We start from the raw sequence: 26265 nt of genomic DNA on the forward strand, positions 1-26265 counted from the left end.
CTCTGATAGAGTGATGAGGCTCTGCAGCAGGCCTAGGAGCCAGTCCCAGTGTGGGCTACCTCTGAGGGACAGAAACCAGTCCTGCACTCTAACGCTGGGCCGGGGTGGCACCCGGCCGTTCCACTGATTCTGGGCAGCGTTTCCTTCAGACTGCAGGAAATAATGCAGCACTTTCTCCCAAAGCTGCTCCTCGTCTGGCTCTGCCGGCTCCTCCTCTAACTCAGCACCCATCTCCTGAAGGTACATGGAGATGTTGTAGAGGAAGCCAGAGAGACGATGTCTGTTAATTGGCTTGTTTAAAGAAGGCATATTCCTGCTGGGAAGTAGACCAAGCGTTTTTAAGCCCCCCACGATATTCCTCATCCAAGTGGGCACAGACTGATCCTTGGTGTTTGTCTCAGTGGGAGCTCTCTGTGGATTTGCACCGCCTCCTTTACTCCACTCTGAAATGATCTCCTTCAGAATGGCGTATTTCTGGTCTTCCTTGCCACCTCCTATAAAATAGCATCAGAGATAGCTTGAGCTAGCATTGTGTAATAAACAGATAGTAACCAAATACATAAAAAAGTGGATTTGGTAGCATGTTTTGGTGGCCTACTCACCTGTCTTCTCAGGTGCTCCTTGTCTGAGTAAAACAGCACAAACTATGATGCTTGTGAATTTAAGAGCAGCCATCTCCGACCCTTTCATAGCCATCTTCATCTCGTGCCAGCCCACACCGCGACTCGTTGGTGTCACATGCTGCTCTATAGACTGAGTCTGCTATTGATTTCACAAAACCCTCATTGAAATGCTTTTTCATTTTAGGTGATGGGGTTGGACTTAAGGAGTAAAGTGTCTCAGTGGAAAGGGGATATTAAACCTTAATGCCTGGCTACCACATCACCTTACCATCATGGCTGCTAAAACAAGTATCAGTAATGTAATTAAGTCTTACAAATGTTGGGGCTGAAAATTTAAAGGGTCCACATTTTACACTGAATGGATATCTAAAGACTGTTAAACAGGATTCTTATATTCACACTTCAGTACATCCTTAGAATACCAGGATACATCTGTTTCATTAAAACTATGCTTTTGAATGATAATTATACTAAAGACAAAAAGAAGAGAACTTATTTTCTGAACTTACCCGCAGTTCCTATGCATTCATGCCTGTAAGTATCCTCTGAAGTGTTTGTCTAACACCTCCTCACACTGAGCCGCTCTGCACTGACCTCTTCCTGAGTGCCACTCTCTATTTCACCATCGCTTGGACTTTCTCTTCCTTTCACTCTCCTTCCCCACCCCTCCCCCCAGTGTCCTCTATCACTCTGTTATTTTAACTATTTGTGGCACCTGTTTTTTTCTTTGTCTCTGGGGTTCAGATTGATGCTTGGATTAGTATTTCATGGTGTTAGTTGTGTGGATTGTTTTTTTTTGTGTGTGTCTTCATTTGACTGTGCCGATAATGGGCATGGCAAAGTGGTTACTTTGAAATAAGGCATCACATGTCTCAGTCTTGTTGGTCATCACTAGTGCATACCCATGTTTTAGGTGCTCTCAGTATATTTTGAAGCATCTCGAGGCTACAGGAAGGTCACAGCATTCAGCAAGGTGCTCAAAGAACATGAAAATCTGGATCATGTTAATCACACCCAGGATATCTATCCCCTGACTGTCCCATGTCCCCCTGCTGCTTAATTCTCCATTGAGCTGAGACTCATCTTGTGACACAGGGTTTGTTGGGGGTGTAGTCTTACCAGCAGTGCCAGACCAGCAGGACTGTGCAGGCTGTCAGTGTTTGGACACATTTATCCCTCAGTCAGGCAAACTTACAATTGAGCCCTGTGCAAGGGGACGGGAGCAGGCTCCCCAGAGTCAGACCACTGTCTGCAGGCACTGAAACCCTAGAGGGTTGAGTGAAAGGACCATCCCCTCCCTCCACTTGCTTTAGCTGTATGATACTGTGGCCTGCACCGGGACAATAACTTCCTCCTGTATTATTGATGCTGCGGGGAACAGCGATCACTCAGCGCAGCGGGGCTCGATTCACCACGGGAATAGGCAATGAGAAACTGGATCTGCCACATACGTTCCTCCTCTCTCTGCTGGAAACTCAGTCATGGCGGAGGGGAAATCATCTGATGAAAGTAGCAGTTGAGATTGGAATATTTGATTTGAGTCAACTTTTTGACCTCATATTCCTACATGAGGCCAAAAGCTTGCAATTAGTCAAAATATAAAAGTAATATATTTAAATTGCAGCTTGAGTGAGAGATATTGTTTTGTTTGATTGTTTTTGCTGTTTTCTGTGTCTTAAAATGGCGAGAACAAGCAGCAGCATCCAGGAAAGAGAAACAATGGACCTGTGTTGTGCCAAAAAGTGGTTTTGAGTTATTTACCAGATTTTTAAACTGTTGTAAATGAGTTGTTGGCCTATAATTAGTCTAAAATATGCCAAACATATATCTCATGAATGACATCAAGTACTTTTGAACCAGAAAGAACATTTCCGTCACAAGGCAGAAGCAACAATCAGTTTTTAGCAAACTGACTGTTTTTTTTTTATACTTTATTTATCAAGGTATAGTACTTTGTACTTGTTTGATCTTGTTTGATCTAAAATATGGTTACACAAGTTCAAAAAATATGCAAAAAAAACCCCAAAACATATACACATGTTTTACACTTATCCATTTCATGGTCATGGGGCCTATCTCAGCGGTCTTGGTGTGAGTGCGGAACAACATGGACACTATCCACTCACTCTCACACCCTCACCTTATAGACAATTTTTAAACAGCAGTTAATTTAAAAAAAAAAAAGAAGCACTGGGACAGTGGGGGGGAAAAAACAAGAAAGAACATGTGAACTTCATAGAGGGGCTGAGGTCAACCAGGAGGTGCAATCCCAGAAACGTCTTGCTGTGAAGCAACGTTGTAGCCTTAACCACTGAATGATTGTACAAAACACTTTAATGCAGGAAGCAATGGAAAGAATTTTAACAATTTTAATGAACAACTTCAAGATACGGTAACAACATCTGCGGCAAGTTCAGGAATTAAAGTTGAATAATGTTCAAGGGAAGGTCACAGGTCAGCAATCTAATGGTCAAGTCTACTCGTTACACAGGATAGAGTTCAGTTACTGCAGCATTCTTGAGCTGCTCAGTTTTCGGCAGGGTTCTCGTTCAGAAAGACTGACGTTGATTCACATAAGAATTCCCTGTTGCCCACAGGTCTAGACTTATATGAGTATTCCTCAGTAAAGCCAGAGGGGAACAGGCAGGAAAAACCAGGAGCTAGGCAGGCTCACACACCCAATCTGGATGGAAGAGGATAAACAAGGAAAGTACCAAAACATCTACTGGAAGAGGCCTGAGTGACACTGCCACATGATATAGCTTAGCAATCTGGCAATGTGGGGATAACAGTAGTTAAATACTGCAGGTGGGAGTTGATAAGAAACAGGTGTACCAGGGAGTCTTGGGTAACCACGCCCACCTCTGGGAGGAGTCTCGCTCCCATGACACAGAGCGTCAGCCAGGCCAACCTCTGTGACCATGACACCGTCTGGGACACAACGATGAATTATGTGAATAGCGCCACCTACTGGCTGTCATTAAAAACACCTGACAAATGACCAATGAAGTATCTTCATCTTTCAGTTGCTCCCTTTAGAGACGACATACTGGACAAAGGATGTCAAATATGGAGATGACACGCAGGCCTAAAGGAGAAAGACCACAGAGAAAATTCATGGAGGTCATGAAGGAGGACATGCTGAGGGTTGGTGTGACAGAGGATGCTACAGATAGAGGCATGACATACCCTTTAGTCTAAAACAACACACAACACAACTCTTTTTTTTCGCAGGATTAAGAGATCCCATTTTAAATTTTGATTTATATTTCTTTACTACTTAAAGTCATATGAGCATTAAAGGTAGATTAAAGAAAAGATGTAAATGAAATATAAGTGTTCCAGTCTTTGAAATCTTTGCTTCTCACTTTAATCCAAGTGCTGCTCCACATTTTTACCATGAGGATTCCTCTCATTGGGAATTACAAAGGAGCTCTTCCACAGGAACACCAAGAGCCTTTGCCTTTACCTCAGTGTGCAGCAGCAAATGCTTGCGGACCTGCAGGATACAAAGTTTCACTGTGCTTATTGTTATAAAATACATTAAAAGTAATTTCAGGAAACAAATAGACAACTAACCATGGAAATTTGATTTATTTTGTGCTGTAGGGTCTTGATGGCAGTATTTTTGGAGTCAATATGTGCCTGCAAGCAAAAACATTGAGAGCTTCTTTAATGTTCTTATAAAAACATGACACTTCCATAAATATACTTAAAAATATATACTCACAGGCCACTTTGTTGGTAACACCTTGCTAATATCAAATAAATAAATGGCCTGTATTTATATAGCGCTTTACTAGTCCCTAAGGACCCCAAAGCGCATACCAGGATGAACCTTTTGCCTTCAGAGCTTTTTCTCCTATTTCCTTGTGGCACAGATTCAACGAGGTGCTGAAAACACTCCTCACAGATTTTTGGTCCCGCGATTGCTGTACATTCATAATGTGACTCTCCCGTTCCACCACACCCCAAAGGTGCTTTATTGGATTGCGATCTGGTGACTGTGGCGGTTATTTGACTCCAGTGAACTCATTGCCATGTTCCAGAAACCAGTTTGAGATAATCTGAGCTTTGTGACATGGTGTGTTATTCTGCTGGGCGCAACCATCAAAAGATGGGTACACCGTGATCATAAAGGGGCGGATACAGTCAGCAACAATACTCTGGTAGGCTGCGGTGTTTAAATGATGCTCAGTTGGTCCTGACGGGTCAAGAAAATCCCCCCACCACACACACACAAACACACCATTACCTCACCACCAGCTTGCTACCATGTCACTGGCTGATTAGATATTTGCGTAAATACGCAGTTGAACTAGTGTATCTAACAAAGTGGCCAGTAAGTGTATATAAAATCAGTGTAAAGGTTTAGATGACTGCTGAAGAAGAAACATGAAGTAGATGTACAACACTACCTCAGTTTTCTTTATGACCCTGCTGAGGGCTGTTTGGTCCATGTTGGAGGCTGAAAGCACCGCACTGAGCTGAGCCTCCGTCTCCTCCAGGCTCTCTGTCAGAGCCTGCAGCTTCTTTTCCACCGTCATGTTCTCTATGTCTCCATTATGCTGCGCCTTCTCAACAATCTCAGTGAAAGCCTTGCGAAGTTCATCCCTTTCCAGTTGGAGCTGTGCAGCAAACATACAAAAACATTCACATAAAACGTGTGCAACTACACATGAATGGAGCTGATTGTTAGTTTTTACCTCGCTGAATTTCTGTTCCAACACCTCATGCTCTGCTTTCAGATCTTTCAGCTTTTTTCTTTTGATGTTTCCAATTACATCCTGTCAAAAGCAGTGCACAGAAATTATGCTCATACTGGGCTACGGCGATGCTGCACACCAACGAAGATGCTGGTAAAAGCAAGAGAAACTGTCCAACAGTAAACTCTGTGAAAAAAGGTGCCAAAAGAACCTTATTTCCTGAGTAATGTCTCAGTTTCTTGGCAATTTCATCGTTTTCTTCCTTGATCTTTGAGATAAGCTCAGCAAGATGTTTGTTCTCCTTCAAAACAGTTACCACCTCCAGTTTCATGGTCTTGTGTTTCTTCTTTGCTTCATTAATTTCTCCCTGGAAAATTCAAATAAAACATTGCATGTGAAAATAAGACATATCTGGGTCAAAGCTAGTGGAAAAAACTGTTCAGCAACAATAAATAATAAAATTTCAGTCACCATTTCAAATTTAGAGGCTTTTGTTTTGCATTTTCCAGAATATCAAAACAATTATCAGTTCACTCGGTTTAAAGATACCCTCTAATGGTTCTGCTATTTCATAGATAAACCGTTCTAAAAATTATAAGCTGTAGTCACAAACAGAAGACTGATCAGTAGTGAGTTATAGGTTTAAACAAAGCTTGTGTTTGTGATCGCACCTTGAGTTCAGTGAGCGTGTCCGTGTCCGTTTTCATGATAATGACAAATTCCTCAGCGCTGCGGTAGGTTTCATCGTGATCTTGTTTAAGAGCAGCGATGTGGCTGTTCCAGTGGTTTTCGCTATCGCTGATCTCACTTTTCCAGATGTTGTCCAGATCTTGTTTTAGCGCCTGCACTTTCATCTCAAACGACACTGTAATTTCTGCTCCAGCCGTAACACAAAAGGATGGCTCCTGTTCAGTGCTTGACAACGTGAAGCGATGAATTCAACTCAGAATGCGGTTTTTATTTTTGGGTAGTGTTTTTGTTGTTTTTTACCTGCAAGCTGTTTCTCCAGGTGGTCGCTCCTTGTGGTCAGTTCTTCACCATGTTTCTGTTAAGATAACAACCAGTTAGGAGTGTTTATTCTTGCAAGCTGAAGTATATCAGGGTCAGACGTGCAGAGCTATGTAATACAGTACTGAGGTGAGGTGCAACAACAGATAACAGCTATGCCCACGGTTAAACCACAGTGAGGATTTTACACTAATTAATCAGCCTTAAAAGACCACAAGAACAAATTTGTGGTCAAGTTCTTACAGTTCATGGAAGCCACACTTTATGAATTCACATACTTGTGATTCTTTTTTGTTTGAGGATCAATTTTGACCAAATTTTGCTCTTCTGATAAACATTAGTGATTTTTCCCCTTATCCTCGTTTATTTATTTACTTACAGTCTCTGTTTGTTCTTTGCCTTCTAGTCCATCTTATTCTTAGGTTATGTTCTAGTTTAGTCCTTGTTCTCCCCACAGGAGGAAGTATACAATCCATACTGTTTGTCTGTGCTTGTAAGCAGTCTAGCATGCACAGTTTTCAAGATATCATTTTTAGATAAATGATATCTTGGAAATCAATAACAGCTGAAGCTGATTTCATTTTGATGAAAACCAGGTCAAGGTCATGGCACATTTATGAAAATCAGTAAAAACTTTATATTATCTACAGTTTTTTGTGGATTATCAAACTTCACAACATGATACTAGGTATTGGGGGACATGAGTACGTGTTAGCAACCAAGGTCAAAGTTGACCTCGGGAAAAAAAAATCAAGAAACCATAATCTATCATATGAAAGGTGTACGACACGCACTTTTTTTAATACGACACCCTACGACATCACAATGACACCATAAAGTTTTGCAAAATCAAAATATCTCAAGTTCTTACAGCTCATAGAGCCAAAGATTTCAACTGATTCATATGGGTAAAGATCATAAAGTACACTATTTTAGTATTTAATGGTTCAAGGTCATGGGTCAAAGCAGGCTGATGTCAGCAAGTTGTAATAATAAAAAAAAATCACAAAAAATTAAGGTTTCATATCCTCTCATTATTTGTCTGTATATTTATTGTGGTAGTCTCCCCTTGTCCTTTGTCACGTGCTCACTCTGTTCTATGTAACTGTCATAGGTTCCTAGTAAGTTCCTGGTTTCTACCTAGTCTGAGTTTTCTTGTATTTCATTTCTAGTGAGTTCACCAATAAAGTTCCTAACAATGTTTCACAATAAAAGCATTGTTAAAAAATGCTATGCTTTTGGACACTGGTTTAGCTCGGTGGTTGAGCAGCGACCACATGCCGCAAAGCCAAATGCAGTGGTGTGTGAATTAAGCCATCCATCCAGGTTCTACCCTCTTCTGTGTCCAAGTCATGGGAGTAACAGTCTAAGCAGAGATGGCCACACCTTCCTCTCCACAGCCACTTCCTCCAGCTCCTCTGAGGTGTTCCAAGGCCAGCCATGAGATGTGATCTCTCCAGCGAATGCTCTCTCCGCTCAGCAGGACATGCCCCAAACACCTAACTTATGTCAGAAGCCTGAACCACCCCACCTGATTTCGTTTGATGTAGAGGGGCAGCAGCTCTACCCTGAGCACCTCCTGAATGACTGAGGCCCTCACCCTCTCTCTAATGCTGAGATCAGACATCCTTCAGAGGATGCTCATTTACCACTGCTTGTGTCCACAGTCTCAGTGTTTCGGTCATTTCTCACAGCTTGTGGTCGTGGGTGTGGGTGGAAGCAAAAATCTACTTAAATACAGAAACATGAAGGATTTTTTCCTCAAAAGTGGAACAAGTGGCAGAGTATCTTTCTAGAGCACCCCGGCAACACTACGAATATGATTAAGGTAAAGGGAAATGTATGTTTTGTACTACAAACCAGTTCAAGTTCCTTCTTGGTGTGTTTAAAGTTGATCTCTTGGATGTCCACCCGCGTAATTGTCTTATGAAGCTCTTCCTCTAGGTGCTCTTGCTCTTTCTCCATCAGTTCATTGGACGCCAAAGAATCTGCATTCAGTTCAGCGATATCATTCAGGTGTTCATGCTGGAGGTGCTTGATCTTCTGCTTGTACACCTGGTGGGAAAAACAATCACATGTGAGCGTTCATATGGAAATCCAGTATTCCTAAAACACGTTGCCTTGCAGTTGGTATCATCCACCATCTTTTAGCCCTAACCCAAACCCCTGACTTGGTACCTATTCAAGTTAGATCAGCGGTCTCCAACCCCCGGGCCACGGACCGGCCATGAGAGTTGAGGCTCGGGTGTGAAATTTATGGTTTTCAGGGTTTTTATCGTTATTTTTTTATCGTTTCTATCATTTTTGGTACCGGTACTGGTTTTATTTTGTTGTATTTATCCACGACACCTTAAAGGCCGGTCCGTGAAAATATTGTCGGATATAAACCAGTCCGTGGCGCAAAAAAGGTTGGCGACCGCTGAGTTAGATTACAATCTCTGGCCAAACCTCATAGACAACTTAATATTAACACCACAGCCCTCTCGGTTACCCATCTTTATATTTTATGCTAGCGGCATAGAAAATAAAGACATCTGTACCTTAAATTTATCAGTAGCCATTAATAAGCAAATCTCCATAAACAGATTCCTACATATATCCTAGAATAACCTGTAAACACTGAACCACATATCCTGGTTTTACTAAAAACCTTAAAATATTAGCATAAGAAACTTGTCCTGATTTAGGTTTCTTGAAATGTTTTACTAAATTTAAGAACACGATTTGGGACTTCAGCATCACCTGACTCCATCTGACCAGCCTTCAAAATGGAAGAGCTATCTATTTTTTAATATTCTAAAATCAGTAAAATCTTACCTTAACGTCTAATTGGTGACGGGCCTCATTTTCTTCTACATCCTTTTCTACCTTTTGCAGCTCAGAGTCAACCTCCTTCTGTTTTCTAACTGTGATTTCCCAAAAGCTGTGGATCTTGTCCCTCTCCAACTGAAAGTAGTTTCTCTCTTCCCGCTCTCTATCCAGTTCCTCTCGAAGACGCATAATGTGCTCCTCCAGCTGAAACACAGAAAGATGTGACTGTAGTTTTTATGTGCTCGACAAACCAAATGACTGCAACATATTGTCACTTTTTTTCACGCTTTAGGAGAGTCTGAGAAAATCACTCTCCAATTTCCATACACTCATCATGGGCATCAATATCATGGTAATTTGGTGATTTCTTTCTTGCTTTTCTCTAACCTACAAAGGATCAAAAGTTTACATACCAGCTCAAATATATACACATACAGTCACATAAGTCTTATAAGTGATCCTACATGTTCTACAATGTATCTTAACTTGATAAGGCCAAGGCCCATTAACTTGGAGGAGTGTGAATTAGAAAAAATCCCAAATTAATTCAAACTTGCACACACACACACACACACACAATCTTGGTTTTGTTTTTTTGTTGTTTTTCTAATTCATTAAAGATATAGCGTGTACAATCATTCCACCCTGGAGAAACAGCAGTTCAAAGAAATCTTTAAAAGCCCCAAAATGCTATAACATCCATGTCCATGACGAGTACATGTAAACTTTTACCATATCCATGTTTTGTTTTTGTTGTTTTTGCTTTTTTTTTGGTACTTCCATGGATTTATGCATCTTAAAAGTCTTCAGGGAAAGCTTGGCACATTACAAAGTTAGAAAAAAATCTGAATTGCATTATCTGCATCATGACGCCTTTTTGCAGGCAGGGAGGCTCTAATTAAAATATTCCAATGGAGTGTTTACAGAGCTTGATCCGTGTTAGGAGCCAAGATATGGCAATCTCACTGGCATTGAGTGTTATTTAAATGTTGTGCCTCAGCTTTATGTGCTACCCCTCTCAATGCACAGATCACTTTGAACAGGTTCCTATTTGCTTCCTCCTGACTTAAAATACACATTTATACACATTCAGACACATTCTATCACTCTTCAGCTCTGACCTGCTCCTTGGACATCTCATCCTTGGTGAGGCCATTTATCAGCGTGGGGGTCCTTGGATTTGCTGGTTTTTTATCTGCACTTTTCTTTTTGGGTGGCTGGGGGGGAAAGAGTCAGCACAGCTGTTTAAAGTTAAAACTGCTTTCTGGTTAGCAACCAATGACTGCATAAAAGATAAAAGTATATATGTATCGATCCATGTATCCTTTTATATTTATAAAAGAAAAAGTTTTCTATAGTCATTGGTGGTAACCTTGAGTGTGTTTTTTAATTAGCAATGAGAAGTATACAAAAGTAAGCTACATTTATACACACGCCCAGCTGCTAGCGGCATAAAAGATAAAGCTGGTTATTTACTACAGATAAAGCACTTGTTTCTTAATTATTTAATGCTCACCATCTTGTACGCTGCTCAAATTACGCGAAGAAATGTTCGGTTTGTTGCGAAAAGAGCAGCACACTCAGTAAGTACTAGTGTTGTTATAGCAACATAAACACAAACCTGCTGAGGAGGCGGAATCTACAGACGGAAAACCAATCAAATGGGACAGGAAGGGTTCTTCAAGCAGGATGATTGGTTAACAATTATCAGGTAATTCTACTGAGTCTGTTGCACACAAAACAGGCACATACTCATAAGCACTAAACAAGGGGAAAAAAATGAACATCAGCGTTTACGAGTGTGCGTATCTTTCATTAAATATTTCAGTGCTTTTAAAGCCGGTGATAGAGCTTCAGGTTTGAATGCAGTTCTTTTCATGTAACCAGTGAAATCAACTTATTAGAAGTTAAGGTGGGTAACTGGAGAGGTTTCACAACTGCTGCGGAGTGGTGACGTCCTACTTGAAAGATTTTAGCATGCTTTTCAGCAGAAAGGAAGAGACTATTATCACTCCTGATCCAGTCACCTATGGGAATAGAGCCGATAATACTTTTTTTTTTTTTTTTAAAAACCCTCCAAAAGTCCTTTAAAAATATTCCATATATGAACCAAGTATTAAAGATAAGTTTATATTCTGCTCCTGCTTATTTTGGGGGAAAGATTTATCCTTTTAGCCTGCCAGATAATTTCCTTAAAAGCAAATTGATCTGATGGGCATAAGTGCTGCCAACTGATAGTTGAGCTGGCCTTTGAAAATAGAATATTTAGAAATTTAACTGTATACCACACAATTTGTTTAGAAAGTGAAACAGTATTGACAAGAAATAGTAAGCAAAGGTTAAGTGCTAAATCAACAGTGCTTTGCTAATAGCATGGCTCTACTGAGGCCACTTTGGTCCAGACTAAAATATTAAACTCTGCTTAGATTGTGATGAGAGTATGCAGATCTTTCATTGTCCCCAGTAGATTAGATGTCTCAGTGCAGGTTATCCCAGCTGCTCCCATCAAGATTCATAAAGCTTTATCACTAAACACATACAAGAGGAACAGCATTCCCATCAGTTTCAGTTGTTCTTCTAGGCTAATAGGCAAATGTTGGCATACCAGTATTTAATAAACATATACCTGTTTAACTTCAAAATATTAGGACACCAACATTTAGCTCAAAGCACTGCCATGTCGTGGATGTATTTAGAGAAAGTACAGTATCAGAGATGTGAGTGTAGTTGTACAGCTTTAGGCCTGTTATTCACATGTTTGTTATGATGCGGGTGTTTTAAAATCAAGCAATATCGTAAACTAATACTTTAGACCTGAGTAAAATTTCATCTGAGCGACATTTCACACATATTGTAATCTGAGGCTATAGTTCATGGTTGTCTGGAGCAGTAGTTCTCCAGACTTTCTGAAGTTGTTTCAAAATGTTCCTTTGGCTGCTATTCCACTCATTTTCAGAATATTTGCTTTTGCTTATTTGTTAAATCACACCAGCCTATGAAAGACAATAAAGGTACCCTTTGTTAGATGCTTTTGGGGGGTTTTCTTTAGTTGGCGCTACAATTTTTTTTTTTAAAGATAACAATTTCACAGACATAAAAAAAAAAAAAATTGTATTTTTGCACAGAGGTGATTCTCAAAGAACTATTAGCTGAAGACTCATATCTTTGCAGTATGTTCTTAAAAAATGAGTAAAAAGTGGACAAGTGGAGGTGAAAATAAATAAGAGGCATTAATAAAAATATTTAAAAACAAACAAACACTGTCTACAGCATCTGAAAGCCCTGTCATTAAGAAAAAGGAAAAAAATAAAAAAATTCAGGATAGACCTGACAGATGCATCTAGAGCTTCAGTTGATTGACCTACTGATCTACTAATCAGGAATAGTTTTAATGACATATTAAGGAAGGGAAACGGGAAGAAAAGGCTGAGGGACGTCAAACTGTCCAAGAACTAGACCAGAAATCAGTCAATCAATTAGCGAAAGGATGTAAGGAGTGATGCATCCAAAGTTGACATTTGTGGTTCAAATAAATATGTATGGCGATTAGAAAAGAAATACAATAGTGAAAGTTTTCAGTCATCGAAAACGGTGGAGGCTCCGTCATGGTTTGGGACCACATTTCAGAAAATACAAAGAAACTTTTTGCATAATTTTATTGTTGTTATGTCTTAAAAGTTAAATACAAATCATTATTTAAAAAGAGAATATTCACTTTTGAACATAGGGCTGGGTTCCAGATAAAACACTGGGTACACTTACACCCATCTAAAAAGCTTATCCAAATCATGGTCACAGGTCCCAGCAAGGCGAGAGGTAGTCAATCATCAGGCCAACACAGAGACAGGTTTAACACTCACACTTATAATAGTGGCTAATTTAGCCAGTTAATCTAGGCACCAGTCACCAGTTAACCTAGCATATCTTTGGACTGTGGGAGACATCAGCATACCCAGAAAAAATCCACGCCCCACACAAAAGGCTGGATTCAAATTCAAACCCAGGACCTTCCTGTTGTGAGTCAACAGGGCTAACTGCTGTGACTCTAGGCCACCTGTTGTGCTTTTACATGGAGCCTAAAATTCTGGTAGTAACTGGTTTAAAAGCTGAAATGCTTGACAGTTCAATCAGAATAGAAAATACTTTAACTCTGAGTGTGCTCTTTCTGTCCACGCCCTTGGTGTTTGCTTCCAAATTCAAACTCTTGGACACTTTACATCAACAGCACTGAAAACACCATAAATATGGATCTTCAGGAAGCTCAAGAAGAATGCTGCACGTTCGCCAAGGTCCCACGGTTCTGATTAAATGCATTTCATCACAAACCAGTGTTTAAAATCCCACCCAATTAAAAACATTAGCTCATGTAACCACAGGCTTTGAGCATGGGGATGTCAAAGAGGTCGCAGATGCCTTCTCTCTCGTCCAGATCACAGGTGTAATCTTGTTTAGATGAGGGATGGAGACAAAAGGAGCAGAGGAGAAAAAACTGTTAGGCAGATGTAAACGTGTAATTACCACATTCAATATGCAATAATGGTTAATCACTTTATAAAGATGAATAAAGTGTACTTACCTTCAGAGGACAAGAGCTTTGTGATTAGATTTGTATTTAATATTCCTACAAAAAGAAAAACAAACCAGACATCAATTTACAGTAAAATTATCTGACTTTAGTGTTTTTAAGAGCGAAGACCGGCACTACCTCTGGGCGGCTCTGTTTGGTCCTGGCGTTGGTTCGATGGATCCGGCGCTGGAAAAAATATTTTTTTGAACAAACTGTGAGCATGAAAATGTAGATACGTTAAATGTAAAGCCTGCGTAAGCATGAAAGAAGGAACAGCCTGTCAAACATTAGTCACACAGTTTATTTAACTAAGCATTACATCCACTTTTTCATGTTCGAATATTATGTGCTTTTTTTAAAATTAACTGATTCCAGTCACATGGGGGAAAACAGTGAAGACTGTGGCACGATCGAAAGTGGTTGCTTCAAACACCAAGTCTGCCACCACGCAGGGTCAGCTATCATCATCAACATCATCCACAGCAGTTTGTTGCCTTTTAAAAGTTAAAAAACTGTTGGATGAATAATAAAAGGCGTGGAACTTATAAAATGAAGGGTTTATTAGTTTTAATTTCTCTTTCAGTGGTGTATCCAGGAAAGATAACGACTCACTTTTGGATTCATCAGTTTTGTTACTGACTTTACTGTTTTCTTCTCGCCAGGCAGACAGAGCTAAGCTGGCGCTCTGTAAAATTTCTTCTGCTGGTGGGACTGGAAGTACAACAGGAGCAGAGCTGACGGAGCATTTGTTTAGGAGGACGACATCTATGGGACCTCTGGCGCTTTTCAGATGGATCTGGTACCTTGCCGGGCAGTTCTGGACCTGTACAAAGGAGATGCAAGCACACATAAATCACCCCCGTCTGAATTAAGGGCAGCAGCGGGAGTATAAACTACAGTCGCTTTCAGTGATGCAGAACTTACAGCTTTGGGAATGGGGACATCTAGCTGTGTGCCAGGTGGTGCTTGCACGGCTAAAAGTGTGTGGCCTGAGAAGAAACAAGATGCAGACAAGTCAAAACACGATTTATATGTATTTATTCCAAAGAGCAGAAAGCACCATCTCAGGCTTACTGACTCTCTATTTGTTTTTAACTACCGGTATATAAAAATATACTGAAAAAAGAGTAATTGCTGGAAAAGAGGGATTATACATCACCACAAAAGCAGTTGCAGATGTCTTCATGATTCACATATGTCAGAGTTGATCTGAGTTAAGGTTCAACCTAAAATATTTTGCTATTCAGAAAAGAGATGTGATGGATTGTTGCACAGCATTTTCTGTAACGGCACAATGCAAATGCAGCGTATCTGTCACAGAAACACATTAAATCTCATCAAATCTGCTAAAAATAATATCCAATATCTCATTTTCAGTTAAAGCTGGAAGCATAAAACATTTAGTACAAATACACATAATTCTGTTCCTACGTTGTGGTAAACAGAAGTAAACACATACACGCCCACGGACTATACTACAACTTTGATGTTTTTATTACAACATGCTGACATCGGCTTGTCTTTTGGAAATCCTCAGTAAGGACATCGCTATTGTTTTCATAGATCATTTGCACTGCTGTCAGGATTGTTAATATGGAAATCTAATGTAGTATATTAATCATATTTGTGTGATTGTGAAGTCATATAATGGTTTACTGAAAAAATAATGTTTTAAAGAGCTCAAAAAACAAAGTGCTTACGCACCTCAATGACTAATATATTGCCACTAAAGTTTGGAGATGATTCGATGGAACCTAAAACTTTTTCCTAAATCGGGTGACCCTGACCTTTGACCTTGAAGCATTCAATGCTTAAATGATGTATTTTATTGTCTTTACCCAAATGATTGGAGCAGAATTGGCTGAAATCTTTGGCTTCTATGAGCTGTGAGAACTTCCATCCTTCCACAATCTATTACTTGATATGGTTTCACAAAAAGTTTTAACTCATTTTCACATTTGGTGTGTCCTTCACCTCAACCCTGTTTTTACCTAAATGAAATCAGCATTTAAAAAAAGATACAGCCTAGCCTTTAGTTTTCAAGGTAAACAAACAAACAGAAGCAATTACATACTCCCAACCTTCTAGGGGGAAAATTATGACTGAGCAATGAATTCAACAGTTATTAGAGAAAAGGATATTTTCTGCAGTCTTCTGTTATATTCTTGATGCTCTGTTCGACCCAGAGTTTCTGCTGGTCCAAAACACATTCCATTTGCTCCAAGCCCTTCACGTCAGACTTTAACTCCACCAGCCTGTTGGCTAATAGCTGTGTATTCTCTCCCAATGTGTGGCCTCTTATTCGTGGGGAAAATAAAAGAGAACATGTAACTTTTACTATTATTTATGTTTTGCTTCATATTCTTGACATATGTGCATGCACACAAGAGAAGAGTTAAAAACTCACATCCACTTTACGTTGCTCTTGGATATTTTCATAATCAGGCCGATGCCCTCCAGTACATTTGTGATGTCGTAGATTCGCCTCTTCTGTCCAACAGCCAGAGCCCTGACCGCCTGAAACAACAGGGAAAAAAAAGATGCTTTTTTGACCCCAGCCTCAGTGTCTGACACACACACACACACACACACACACACACACACACACACACACACACACACACACACACACAGCAGTTATTCAAAGACAATGCATCAGACCTACACTAACACCCCAGATGTGCTCCAGTTCTGTAGTGTCAGCTGGTCTCCTTAGGGGTCAACAAAGTTGATCATCTGCCTCCGTCTCACTCTGTCTCTTCACACTAGTCTGCATGTACTCCTTCTTAGTTTTTACACTCACAAGGTTAACAAAATCGAGCTGCTGTTCTTGTGGGGTTTAATGCACTTATTTATTTCCTGAAGCAAAAGCTTTTGCTTAACAAATGAAGTGTAATTTTTAAATGTATGCCAAAATGTAGCCAGAACAATCCATGGACTTTAAATCAGAGAAAACATCTTAAAGAACTTTAAAGAAATCGAACCCTAAACCCACACATGGGGAAAGGACAGCCCGAGGCCCCACAGATCATGCCAAATAAGGGCTGCCGCATGCTAAAACACAAACAAAACAAAGCCCAAAAATTAAAATAAATAAATACGTGCAAAACTCGTGCTTAGGAATCTCAAGATGCAGTGTGTTTTTATTGCTATTTAACTTGGCTTCAATCCAGTTTGCTTCATTAGTGACAGATCTAGTGGTGTATATCAAAAAAATGGCAACAAACAGACTAATTTAAATGTTTATTTAGCATGTTAGATGAATGATGTAATGTTTGCATTCTAACCTGTAACAATGTGTCAATTCAGTTATGCAGTGTGTGGTCCTTCACTTATACGAAGCAGAAGATCTGCATGTACAGTAACCAGATGATGATAGTATGTATTAAAGTGTGACCGGTCGCCCCCTTGTGAGCCTTGAAGGTACTGCAATTTATTTACAATATGTCTGTGAAGGTTCTCTGTCATCTTCTTCTTTAGGTTGCTTGAAGATGTTTCACCTCTCATCTGAGAAGTTTCTTCAGTTCTAGGGTAAAATGGTGGAGAGTCCCGGATTTAAACCCTGTGGGAGTATCCCCCCCAAGGAGGGACAAAAGGACCCCCTGATGATCCTCTACCTAATCACATGAGCCAAGGTGTGAAAGCGGGTGTGGGTGACAATCAGCCACGGTTTCGGGTGGGCTCATTGTGAAACTTGGCTCCACCCCATCATGTGATTTCCTGAGGTCAGATGGCCCAGGATGTGAGTGGCCGTTAAGGCGTACGGGACGGGATCTCAAAACTGGATTATAGATGGCAGACAGTTGGTATCGTAAGCCACCGCCTCTGTTCATCAAGTATTTATTTATAAGAAATACTTTCTTCTTCTTTTTAATCAGTTAACTGAAATTATTCTTATAAGATTTTAAAAATATAATGATATATTAATCTAAAATTTTAAAAGTCTATAACCTACAGGACAAGAGTCATTCTATCCCAAATCATCACATGTAAAGTAAAACATGCTGAACATCTTTAACTTCAAATTTTCAGTCACAAAAATGGAGAAAATGCTGTTTTCATCCTGGATTGAAAAAATATCAAGTTGTACCACAAAAAGAAAGATAGCATAATCGGAATAAAACAAAATCAAAAGTATCCAGATGACTCAGAGAATAATTTTATTAAATATGCACATCTTTCGATTTTGAGACCCACTGTGTTTACATTTAAAAAGTAAACTGAAGTATTGCTCCCTTCATTTATGTACTCTGTGTTCCTGAAGCTCTTGATGAAGGATCAGGTCAACCAGTAAATCCTCTGAGGACCAAAATGAAGTAATGAAAACACAAAGGAAAACTAGGCCACGGAGGCCTGAAGTTTAAAAATGGCAGGCATGCAGTATAAAGTAGCACAAATCTAAAGTTTCAAAGCTATAAAATACTGTACAACACACACGTATAATTTGATGCAACATGCTGGCCTAGGTGTTTACTGTATTGTGTGGGCTCACTTACGTCTCTCAGGTCCAGCTCGCCGCTTTTAGACTCTTGCAGTAACTGGACAAACTTCGTGGTGAGCACATGAAGACTCCTCTGACTCCTCTTGTATTTGGGGTGTTGTTCTGGCATGCTGGTGTCTTCGTCCGGACTGTGTGGGCTATCTTCAGGATCCATAGCTACTGCTGGGCAGGAACACAAAACAAATGAACCCGAGATGGGGCCTCTCTGATCTTTGAATGAGCCCGCCTCACACAGCTGCAGAGTTCCCTTCGAAATAAAATATTCTCAGTGTTTTCTGTGTATGCTCTCTGCCGTTGCTTTGTCGGGTTTTCAGGTATATCTGTCTAATAAGCGCTTTGGCTAATCAATAATGTCGAGCTCTTTCGATTTGCATTCACCTTCACCATAAGTGCTACCTGGGGCTGATTTATTATGAAAAGACTGTATCGGAAATGCAAAAAGATGTTTAGCTTTTCACTCGAAAGTAGCTGTTTAGGAGATTTCGTTTATGCTGCAAACTGGTAAAACCCTTTAGTTTTTCTAAAGATCACTTCCACACGAACACAAAAAGCGACGAGCGTAAGACAAAACAATTGTGTTTACCTTGATGGCTGGAGGAAGTAGCAGCGTAGAGTCGCTAACGTTAGCAAGCCCAACAACGACAGCCGATTTCAGTGTTTAAACTGAGACAAAGGTTTTGGCGGACAAGTAAATATATCCGTTCTTAACCTCTAATGTAAACACAGTATTTACATGGTAAACAGCACCGCGCTAACTCTACTAACAGTCCACTCCCAACTGTTTAGGCGCGGAGCTTTCCGGTAGCTGCATTTACCTGCCTTCACAATAAAACCTAACCATTCGACCAACCAAAATAAAATCAACTCACATTAAAATTTCAGTCTGGTCGGACATCCAAAACCTGTGAATCACTGACAAAAATAGGTTTTCTGCGACTTTATCCTCGTGTGAAAAAGAGTGTAAAAATTAGATTGTTTTTGTTTTTGTTTTCAAAAACGTGTTTTCATTTAGCAAATTTCTTTATTTTCATTTAAAGATAAAATTTACAAGCAACACAGCAACAATGTGGACATTACGCTAGCATAATGGAAAAGATGTCTGTAACATTTCATGGAAAATAAGCACATAATAAGTAACAATAAGTGAACGTTTGCTGAATATCAATTTATTTAAATCTTTAAAATTGTATTTTATATTGAGTAAAGCATATGAAAACTTATCATCTATGCATATTAATGTGCTATATACGCGCGACATGCTGCACACAATTCATCACAAGCCTGTAAATGATTTATCTTTAAATCTGCAGCAAAATCATATATAGAGGTTATAGATAATTATTAAGTACTGTAAAGTAATGTGGGCAGCACGGTGGCACGGTGGTTAGCACTGTTGCCGCACAGCAAGAAGGTCCTGAGTTCAATTCCACCATCAGGCCGGGGTCTTTCTGTGTGGAGTTTGCATGTTCTCCCCGTGTTTGCGTGGGTTCCCTCCGGGTACTCCGGCTTCCTCCCACCGTCCAAAGACATGCAGCTTGTGGGGATAGGTTAATTGCATAAATTGCCACTAGGTGTGAATATGTGAGTGAAAGTGAGTGTGAATGGTTGTCTGTCTCTGTGTGTTGGCCCTGCAACAGACTGGCGACCTGTCCAGGGTGTACCCCGCCTCTCGCCCCATGACAGCTGGGATAGGCTCCAGCGCCCCCCGCGACCCTGAAAAGGATAAGCGGAAGCGAATGGATGGATGGATGGATGTAAAGTAATGTTTATACTTGCTGTTGCTTTATTAAAGGTATGTTGACAAGAAGAAAAATTATTGTAGTCAAGCGATCTTTATACATATGTGCTGTAAGTAATATGATCATATGATAAAAAGATATTCTCAGTAATTTAAAGACTTATTTAAAAAAAAACCTTTGACAAAGATTCTGAAGTGGTTGTTTAAAGTGGCTGCAGACGGGTGCAAACCCATTCGTTGTCACACTCCAGTCTGATAAAAAGAAAAAAAATTTGTATTAACATTTTTAATATTTATTTTTTAATAAAGCCTGAAAAAACATCTGGTAATTAAAATTGGTATTAGTGGAAATGCAAATGTGTTGTATGTATTTGCATTTTTATGTTAAAAACAGCAATTTATATTCAGTGATTGGAACCTGACCTTGACTTTGTAACTACAGCCAGCTTCATGTCATCAACACCGGTCCATATAAATGTATATAAATGTATATTATTTACATTTTTATGAGTAAATAAGTCATTATATTCAGGAAATAATTATTTACAATTATTTACTGGATAATAATATTGTGTTACATAGATAAACCCAGATTTGCAATTTGAGAATGATAAAAACGTTTTGAACAGAGTCATGGGAGATATAGTAGTGCTAAAATCCAGAAACCTGGTCATGCTCCTTGTCATTAGAGGGATCAGATGTCCCACTAGGACTGTTTTCGGATTAGAGACTGTTATCAGGAACTGCACAGAATTCCCTTGTACCCCTTTAGTACTACGGCCATGTTCTACATTTTGATCAGCTCTAATTTGCAGAACCCCGCACCGCAGCTTTTAAGCCTTGGGAGTAAATTTCAATTTGGTCACCCAAAATGTCTCTGCTGGGAATCCTTTGGCAGAGAGTTGTCATTTAACTCATCTACTCTATTTCTACCATCCTAAAATGGCCCCAGGCACTTATCTGAGTACGGTAGTTATTTTTGAAGCATTTTGATACAACAAAAATAAAAACTGCATGTGCAAAAGTCACCACCACTAAACTGGTCACACTGTGTCCCATACTCTGGGTTTAAAAGCTTTAACTTAATTGAACTTCCACTTTTACCAGCATCTTTCCTCTTCTTCTTTCAGCTGCTTCCTTTTGGGGTCACCACAGATGATCATCTGCCTCCTCTGCCATCCTCTTCTGTCACACCAACCCTCTGCATGTCCTCCTTTACGATATCCACAAATCTTCTCTGAGGTGTTCCTGTTTTCCTCCTGCCTGGCACCTCTATATTCAACATCCCTCTGATGTACTCATTTTTTTCTAATCTTGTTCATCTTGGCCACTCCCAATGAACATCTAAGCATCATCAACACTGCCACCTCCAGTTCAGCCTCCTGTCTTTATGGCAGTACAAAACCACACCATACATCACTGCAGACCTCACTAATATCCCATAAACCTCCCCTCTCACTCTTCTGTCCACACAAAGCACCCCTGACACTCGTCTTCACCAGCTCCTCAACTGTCTTTTGTTGTCACCGTTGTTGCTTTGGATATTGAGTACTATCGACCCGATTCTTTTGTCCTCAGGCTTGATAGAGAAGACACAAACTCAGTGTATTCAAAATATATACTTTATTCAACAAAACCTTCCGGGAGGGAGATGTGCACAGCGCGAAGCCTCCTACAAAATCTAATGCATTACCAACAGGATGAGTGTAATATACTCTACAGCCCCTCTCCCCACGTCTGGCACTCACGGCCCGAAGGTCGTCTCCTGTTGTTATCATCTATCAGCACAAACATGAGCGAGACTCTCTGGAAAGTCTGCACTAAAGATCCTGTTTATCACAATTTCATGTCGCCAAGCAGTCTAATGACCTAAAACACAGTGTATAAACCCTCAAAGCTGGCCTTTAATATTACACTTTAATATGTACTTAGCAAATAGGCACTTGGATTATATTTTATAACAATGCTACTAAAAGTAAATATAACAAAATTAAGGTAACAAGGAATCGTTTCAGCCCTTGTGAGATTTGTCATACTTAGGCGTATTTGGGATGTCTACTGCATTCAAAAAGCTACATTTTTATTATTATAACTACTCTGAAAAATAGAGAATGTCCTTTATTTACAAAAAATTAACAAAGAAAAAGCTAGCAGTAAAACTACTAAAAACTAAAAGTTAGTTTAGTTTTTCAACAATAAAGAGTAAAACTGAAAACGAAACTAAAAACTTAAAAAAAAAACAAAAAAACAACAACCAACAACTGTCATTTAAATTCTTCACACCTGTTTCTAAACTTCAATATTTGTGTTCGACAGCGCCATGTGAGTCATGTGACCCACCCCGCCGGTCATATGACGTTCAGTTTCACGCGGAGCTGTAATCGAGGAAGTTGAAGTGAACGCTTCTTCTTCCTCTTTCCTCGCCAAGCGCAGGGATTTATTTTCGGGGTTCGTTTGTGTTTGAGACGTGACCCGGGCTTCAGCCATGCTCGGTGGAGGTCTGCTGCTGTGTTTGCTGGCCGTGTTTCCGCTCGGCTCGCGGGCTGAGTACAATCCGGACGAAGTGACGCACTTGCCCGGAATGACGTTCAAACCGAACTACCGACAGTGGTCAGGATACCTGCAGGCACGGCCTGGAAAGTTTCTCCATTACTGGTAAGAACCGGTGGTAAATGCGCCAGAAACGTCGTCAGAGCATGACAAGTTGCCCACACCGCAGTGGTTTCTGTGAGCTTTTACCTCTTATACTAATTATCTGCAACGGGAGCCGGATTAAATTTTCAGTTTAGAGCCCGAATGTAAAAAAAAAAAAAAAAAAGGAAAAGAATCGGCTCATAATCAGCTTTTATAATAATATTAATTACAACTAAGTACATCCTTCACGTTCTTCCCACTAACACAGAGTCTATTAATTACCCCTGAGTGTATATGGACAAAAGTACTGGGCCACCTACATAATAAGCCTATATATACTTTTCCCCTAAACCCATCTGCAGGTATGTTACAGCTTTCAGTCTTCCTGCAGGATTTTGGAGTGTGTCTGTGGGGAATTTTTGCCCATTCATCTAGAAGAGCTTTTGTAAGGTCACTGTTGTCGGAGGAGATGACCTGGCTCACTGTCTCAGTTCTAGGTCATCCCTAAGGTGCTCTGTGGGGTTGAGGTCAGGGCTCTGTGCAGGCCTTACCTTTATGGACTTTGGTCCATCCCTTCACCAAACTGTGCCTACAAAGTTGTCTAAAATGTCTTGGAATGCTGAAGCATTACAGTTTTCCTTCACTGGAACTAAAGGGCCCCACAACAATCCCATAAAACAATCCCATTACATTATTGGATTCAATAACTAAGCGGTACACCTAAATGCTTCTGTTGCTTTTGTCCACATGATGCGTTTCCTTACATAGTTCATGTAAGCCTGGTAAACATGACTTCATGTTTGCAGCAGCACCTTGTGTTATCCTGAATCAGAAAGACAAACCAGTTGAGCAGGTTTCTTGAACTTAAACACCAAATCACTGAGGAACTTCAAGGAAAGCTTTAGATGACGGGTTTTGATGCAGACAAACAAAACTGTCCTTGTGGTTCTAGCTTGGGTCTTATCTGGTGTGTGAGTGGTGTCAAAGGTTTTCTGAGCTCAATTATTGTATTGGCTCTGAGGTTACAGTGCATTGGAGCAATTGGTCCTTATTATACTCGTTCTTGCCTGCAGATCTGCTTTCACTATTCACAAGAGATTATCTAGTTAGTTGGAAAGAGTAACTTTGAGTTTGTGATAGCTTGTGTCCTGATTTCCTGCAGGTTTGTAACTTCTCAGAGGGACCCAGTCAAAGACCCTCTGGTGCTCTGGTTGAACGGAGGCCCTGGCTGCAGCTCGCTGGATGGGTTCCTCTCAGAGAATGGACCATTTCATGTGAGTTTGCTCACTGTGTGCATAACTACACTCGTGCACTGAGTAAAGTGGATTTCAATAGAAAAGTCTTGACTCTGATTTTCAGGTAAATGATGATGGGGCTACGCTGTACGAGAACAAATTCAGCTGGAACAAGATTGCCAATGTGCTGTATGTCGAGTCTCCTGTAGGTGTGGGATATTCCTACTCTGATGATGAGAAATATGCAACTGATGATGACCAGGTGAGTTCAATGTGTTAAATAACCAATGCAGATTTTTTTACAAAGGAAGAAAAAGTGATTGTGAAATGTAAAAACATGTGAAATGTTTATCATAGGTTGCCCAAGATAATTACAAAGCCCTGCAGAATTTCTTCTCCAAGTTCCCAAACTTCAGTCAGAACAAGTTCTTCATCTTCGGGGAGAGCTACGGTGGAATTTATGCGCCAACACTCAGCCTCCTTGTGGCCACAGGAAAAGCCAAAATAAACTTTAAAGTGAGACACTTCATCTGCCTCATTTCCTAATGTAGTTTCATGATGAAGGAGAAGTCGTTCCTCTATATTGTGCCCACTGATGTGGTTTAAAGTGATGCATTTTCTTGTTTCCCAGGGCTTTGCAGTGGGAAACGGCCTCAGCAGCTTTAATCTCAATGACCAGTCATGATCTACTTTGGTTACTACCACGGCCTCTTTGGAGAAGAGTAAGTTTTGCCAAGGCTTCTTGTTTTTATTATGAAGGAATGGCTTTAAAAAGAAATGGTGTTTATTGTTTGCATGCTCCATTACACATGAGATGAATTCTCTTGAGTTGCTACATAAAAAAATATCTGATCACTTAGATTGTTTTTCCTATTAAAGTCAGGAGCTGGGAAGCATATCATTTTTACATTTTAATATCATTCTTCATATAAAAATATGACAGAAGTAATCTGCTTTCAAGTTAAGAGATCATTTGCACAGAGCTGATGCAGAGCTGTTTCTTGTGCAGTTTGTGGCGTGACCTGAACATAAATTGCTGTAAGGATGGGACCTGCAATTTCTACAACTCCAGTTCTGAGACATGCACAATACTGGTAACATGTTCACTGTTGCCTTAATCAACTGGGAATTTCTCATGTTGACTTAAGTCTTTCAGACATATACTACTTTGTCTCCTTTCCAGGTAAACATGGCCTTTGGTCTCGTCTATAATAGTGGACTTAATGAGTACGCCCTTTACTTGGATTGTGAAGGTCAGAGAAGATCCAGTAGAGTCTATGAGAGGACCATGAGTCTTCTGTTTAGGAACTACAGGAATCACCCACATACACACAAGGTAACCCTCCAAAAACAAGTTTTCGTGCACTCCATATCTGTCCTTCACTTGTCCTGGGTTTTAATGATAGTGTTTATTGAAGTTTTCAGCACAGAGAAGTTCCTCCACCACTCTGGGTGAAGTCCCACCCTGCATCAACAGCACAGCCCAGATGAACTGGCTGAACAGAGGTGACGTGAGGAAAGCGTTGCACATTCCAGCTATCCTGCCTCCTTGGGATATCTGCAGGTACGGCAAATAATGAAATCTTCTGGTTATTCCAAAATTGGTGATAAATAATGTTATGTGTGCACCTCAAGTCCTCTTTGTTGCAGTTTTACTGAATACAGTGGGATGCGAAAGTTTGGGCAACCTTGTTAATAGTCATCATTTCCTGTATAAATCGTTGGTTGTTACAATAAAAAATGTCAGTTAATATATCATATAGGAGACACACACAGTGATATTTGAGAAGTGAAGTTTATTGGATTTCCAGAAAGTGTGTAAACACATGACTGTGGCTCTCTAATGGTGGGCTGTTCCTCATAATAATAATAATAATATAACAATAAACTCAGACACTGAGGCTTCTATATGTATACATCCTCACATATATCAGCATTTCTGCCAATACAGCAAGTTCAAATAAATCCTGGTGTGGACGGTGGTGTTGATGGAAGGCGAAATGAAGATTAAGTTTCACTTTTTAAGAAATCTACACCTTTCAAAGGCAGTATAACTTTCCAGGGCCCTCGCATTTAAAGCATTATCTTAGTTCAGTTCACTTCAGATCCGTTATATATAGCACCAAATCAGGCAACAGCCTCCTGTTGTTGTACTTTCTTTTGTAAGGTAAAGACCCTAAAATAATAGACAAACCTAAACAGTGAGACAACCCCCTGTTAGCAAGGACTTGGTGACAGTGGGAAGAAAAACTCCCTTTTAACAGGAAGAAACCTCCAGCAGAACCAGGTCGGGGAGGGGCGGCCAGCTGACGCTACCGATGGGGGTGAGGGGAGGAAGACGGGACAAAAAAAGCACAAATGAATAACTAATGACTGAATGCAGAGTATGATTGTAATTAGCATGGTGTGATTTCCGTGATGATAAGTATGTATTTGTTGCAG

The 26265-nt window shown here is 40.1% G+C and overlaps 2 protein-coding genes and 1 pseudogene across 4 annotated transcripts; 1 reads left to right on the plus strand and 2 right to left on the minus strand.

Annotated features, from left to right (window-relative positions):
- Positions 1-3234: 3234 nt before the first annotated feature.
- On the minus strand, positions 3235-10789 carry LOC120720902 (dynein regulatory complex subunit 4-like). 2 transcript variants are annotated; one of them, XM_040010753.1, is made up of 12 exons: positions 10665-10789; positions 10270-10365; positions 9155-9352; positions 8198-8392; positions 6320-6374; positions 6001-6203; positions 5541-5696; positions 5330-5410; positions 5042-5251; positions 4203-4268; positions 3992-4122; positions 3235-3711 (listed from the first exon to the last, which is right to left on the minus strand). In XM_040010753.1, the coding sequence occupies exons 1-11, from the start codon at positions 10665-10667 to the stop codon at positions 4036-4038; spliced, it is 1350 nt and encodes a 449-aa protein (XP_039866687.1). In that variant the 5' UTR covers positions 10668-10789; the 3' UTR covers positions 3235-3711; positions 3992-4035. The 2 variants fall into 2 exon arrangements, with proteins under 2 accessions (XP_039866687.1, XP_039866688.1); XM_040010754.1 differs by having other exon boundaries at positions 10270-10389; positions 10665-10739.
- A 1773-nt stretch (positions 10790-12562) lies between these two features.
- LOC120721479 (transcription factor E2F5-like) lies at positions 12563-19021 on the minus strand. 2 transcript variants are annotated; one of them, XM_040011851.1, is made up of 10 exons: positions 18800-19021; positions 18212-18378; positions 16123-16232; positions 15857-16012; positions 14875-14918; positions 14640-14704; positions 14328-14538; positions 13854-13901; positions 13725-13769; positions 12563-13591 (listed from the first exon to the last, which is right to left on the minus strand). In XM_040011851.1, the coding sequence occupies exons 2-10, from the start codon at positions 18368-18370 to the stop codon at positions 13506-13508; spliced, it is 924 nt and encodes a 307-aa protein (XP_039867785.1). In that variant the 5' UTR covers positions 18371-18378; positions 18800-19021; the 3' UTR covers positions 12563-13505. The 2 variants fall into 2 exon arrangements, with proteins under 2 accessions (XP_039867785.1, XP_039867784.1); XM_040011850.1 differs by having other exon boundaries at positions 12564-13591; positions 18212-18375; positions 18800-19020.
- A 3370-nt stretch (positions 19022-22391) lies between these two features.
- Positions 22392-25466, plus strand: LOC120721478 (annotated as a pseudogene).
- Positions 25467-26265: the final 799 nt, after the last annotated feature.

The sequence above is a fragment of the Simochromis diagramma genome, unplaced genomic scaffold (genome assembly GCF_900408965.1).
Source record: "Simochromis diagramma unplaced genomic scaffold, fSimDia1.1 OVJJ01000603.1, whole genome shotgun sequence".
NCBI lineage: Eukaryota > Metazoa > Chordata > Actinopteri > Cichliformes > Cichlidae > Simochromis > Simochromis diagramma.

What these genes read in the sequence shown, in the direction of transcription:
- LOC120720902 (XM_040010753.1), bottom strand. An exon ending in GTCACCAATTAGACGTTAAG is followed by an intron (nt 8,393 to 9,154) that starts GTAAGATTTTAC and finishes TTTTCCCACCAG; the next exon opens with GTGTACAAGCAGAAGATCAA. An exon ending in CCAAGAAGGAACTTGAACTG is followed by an intron (nt 6,375 to 8,197) that starts GTTTGTAGTACA and finishes TTATCTTAACAG; the next exon opens with AAACATGGTGAAGAACTGAC.
- LOC120721479 (XM_040011851.1), bottom strand. Translation starts at nt 18,370, where the DNA reads ATGGATCCTGAAGATAGCCCACACAGTCCGGACGAAGACACCAGCATG. An exon ending in CATCTGCAACTGCTTTTGTG is followed by an intron (nt 14,705 to 14,874) that starts GTGATGTATAAT and finishes GTTTCTTCTCAG; the next exon opens with GCCACACACTTTTAGCCGTG. An exon ending in CCAAACAGAGCCGCCCAGAG is followed by an intron (nt 13,770 to 13,853) that starts GTAGTGCCGGTC and finishes TTCTTTTTGTAG; the next exon opens with GAATATTAAATACAAATCTA.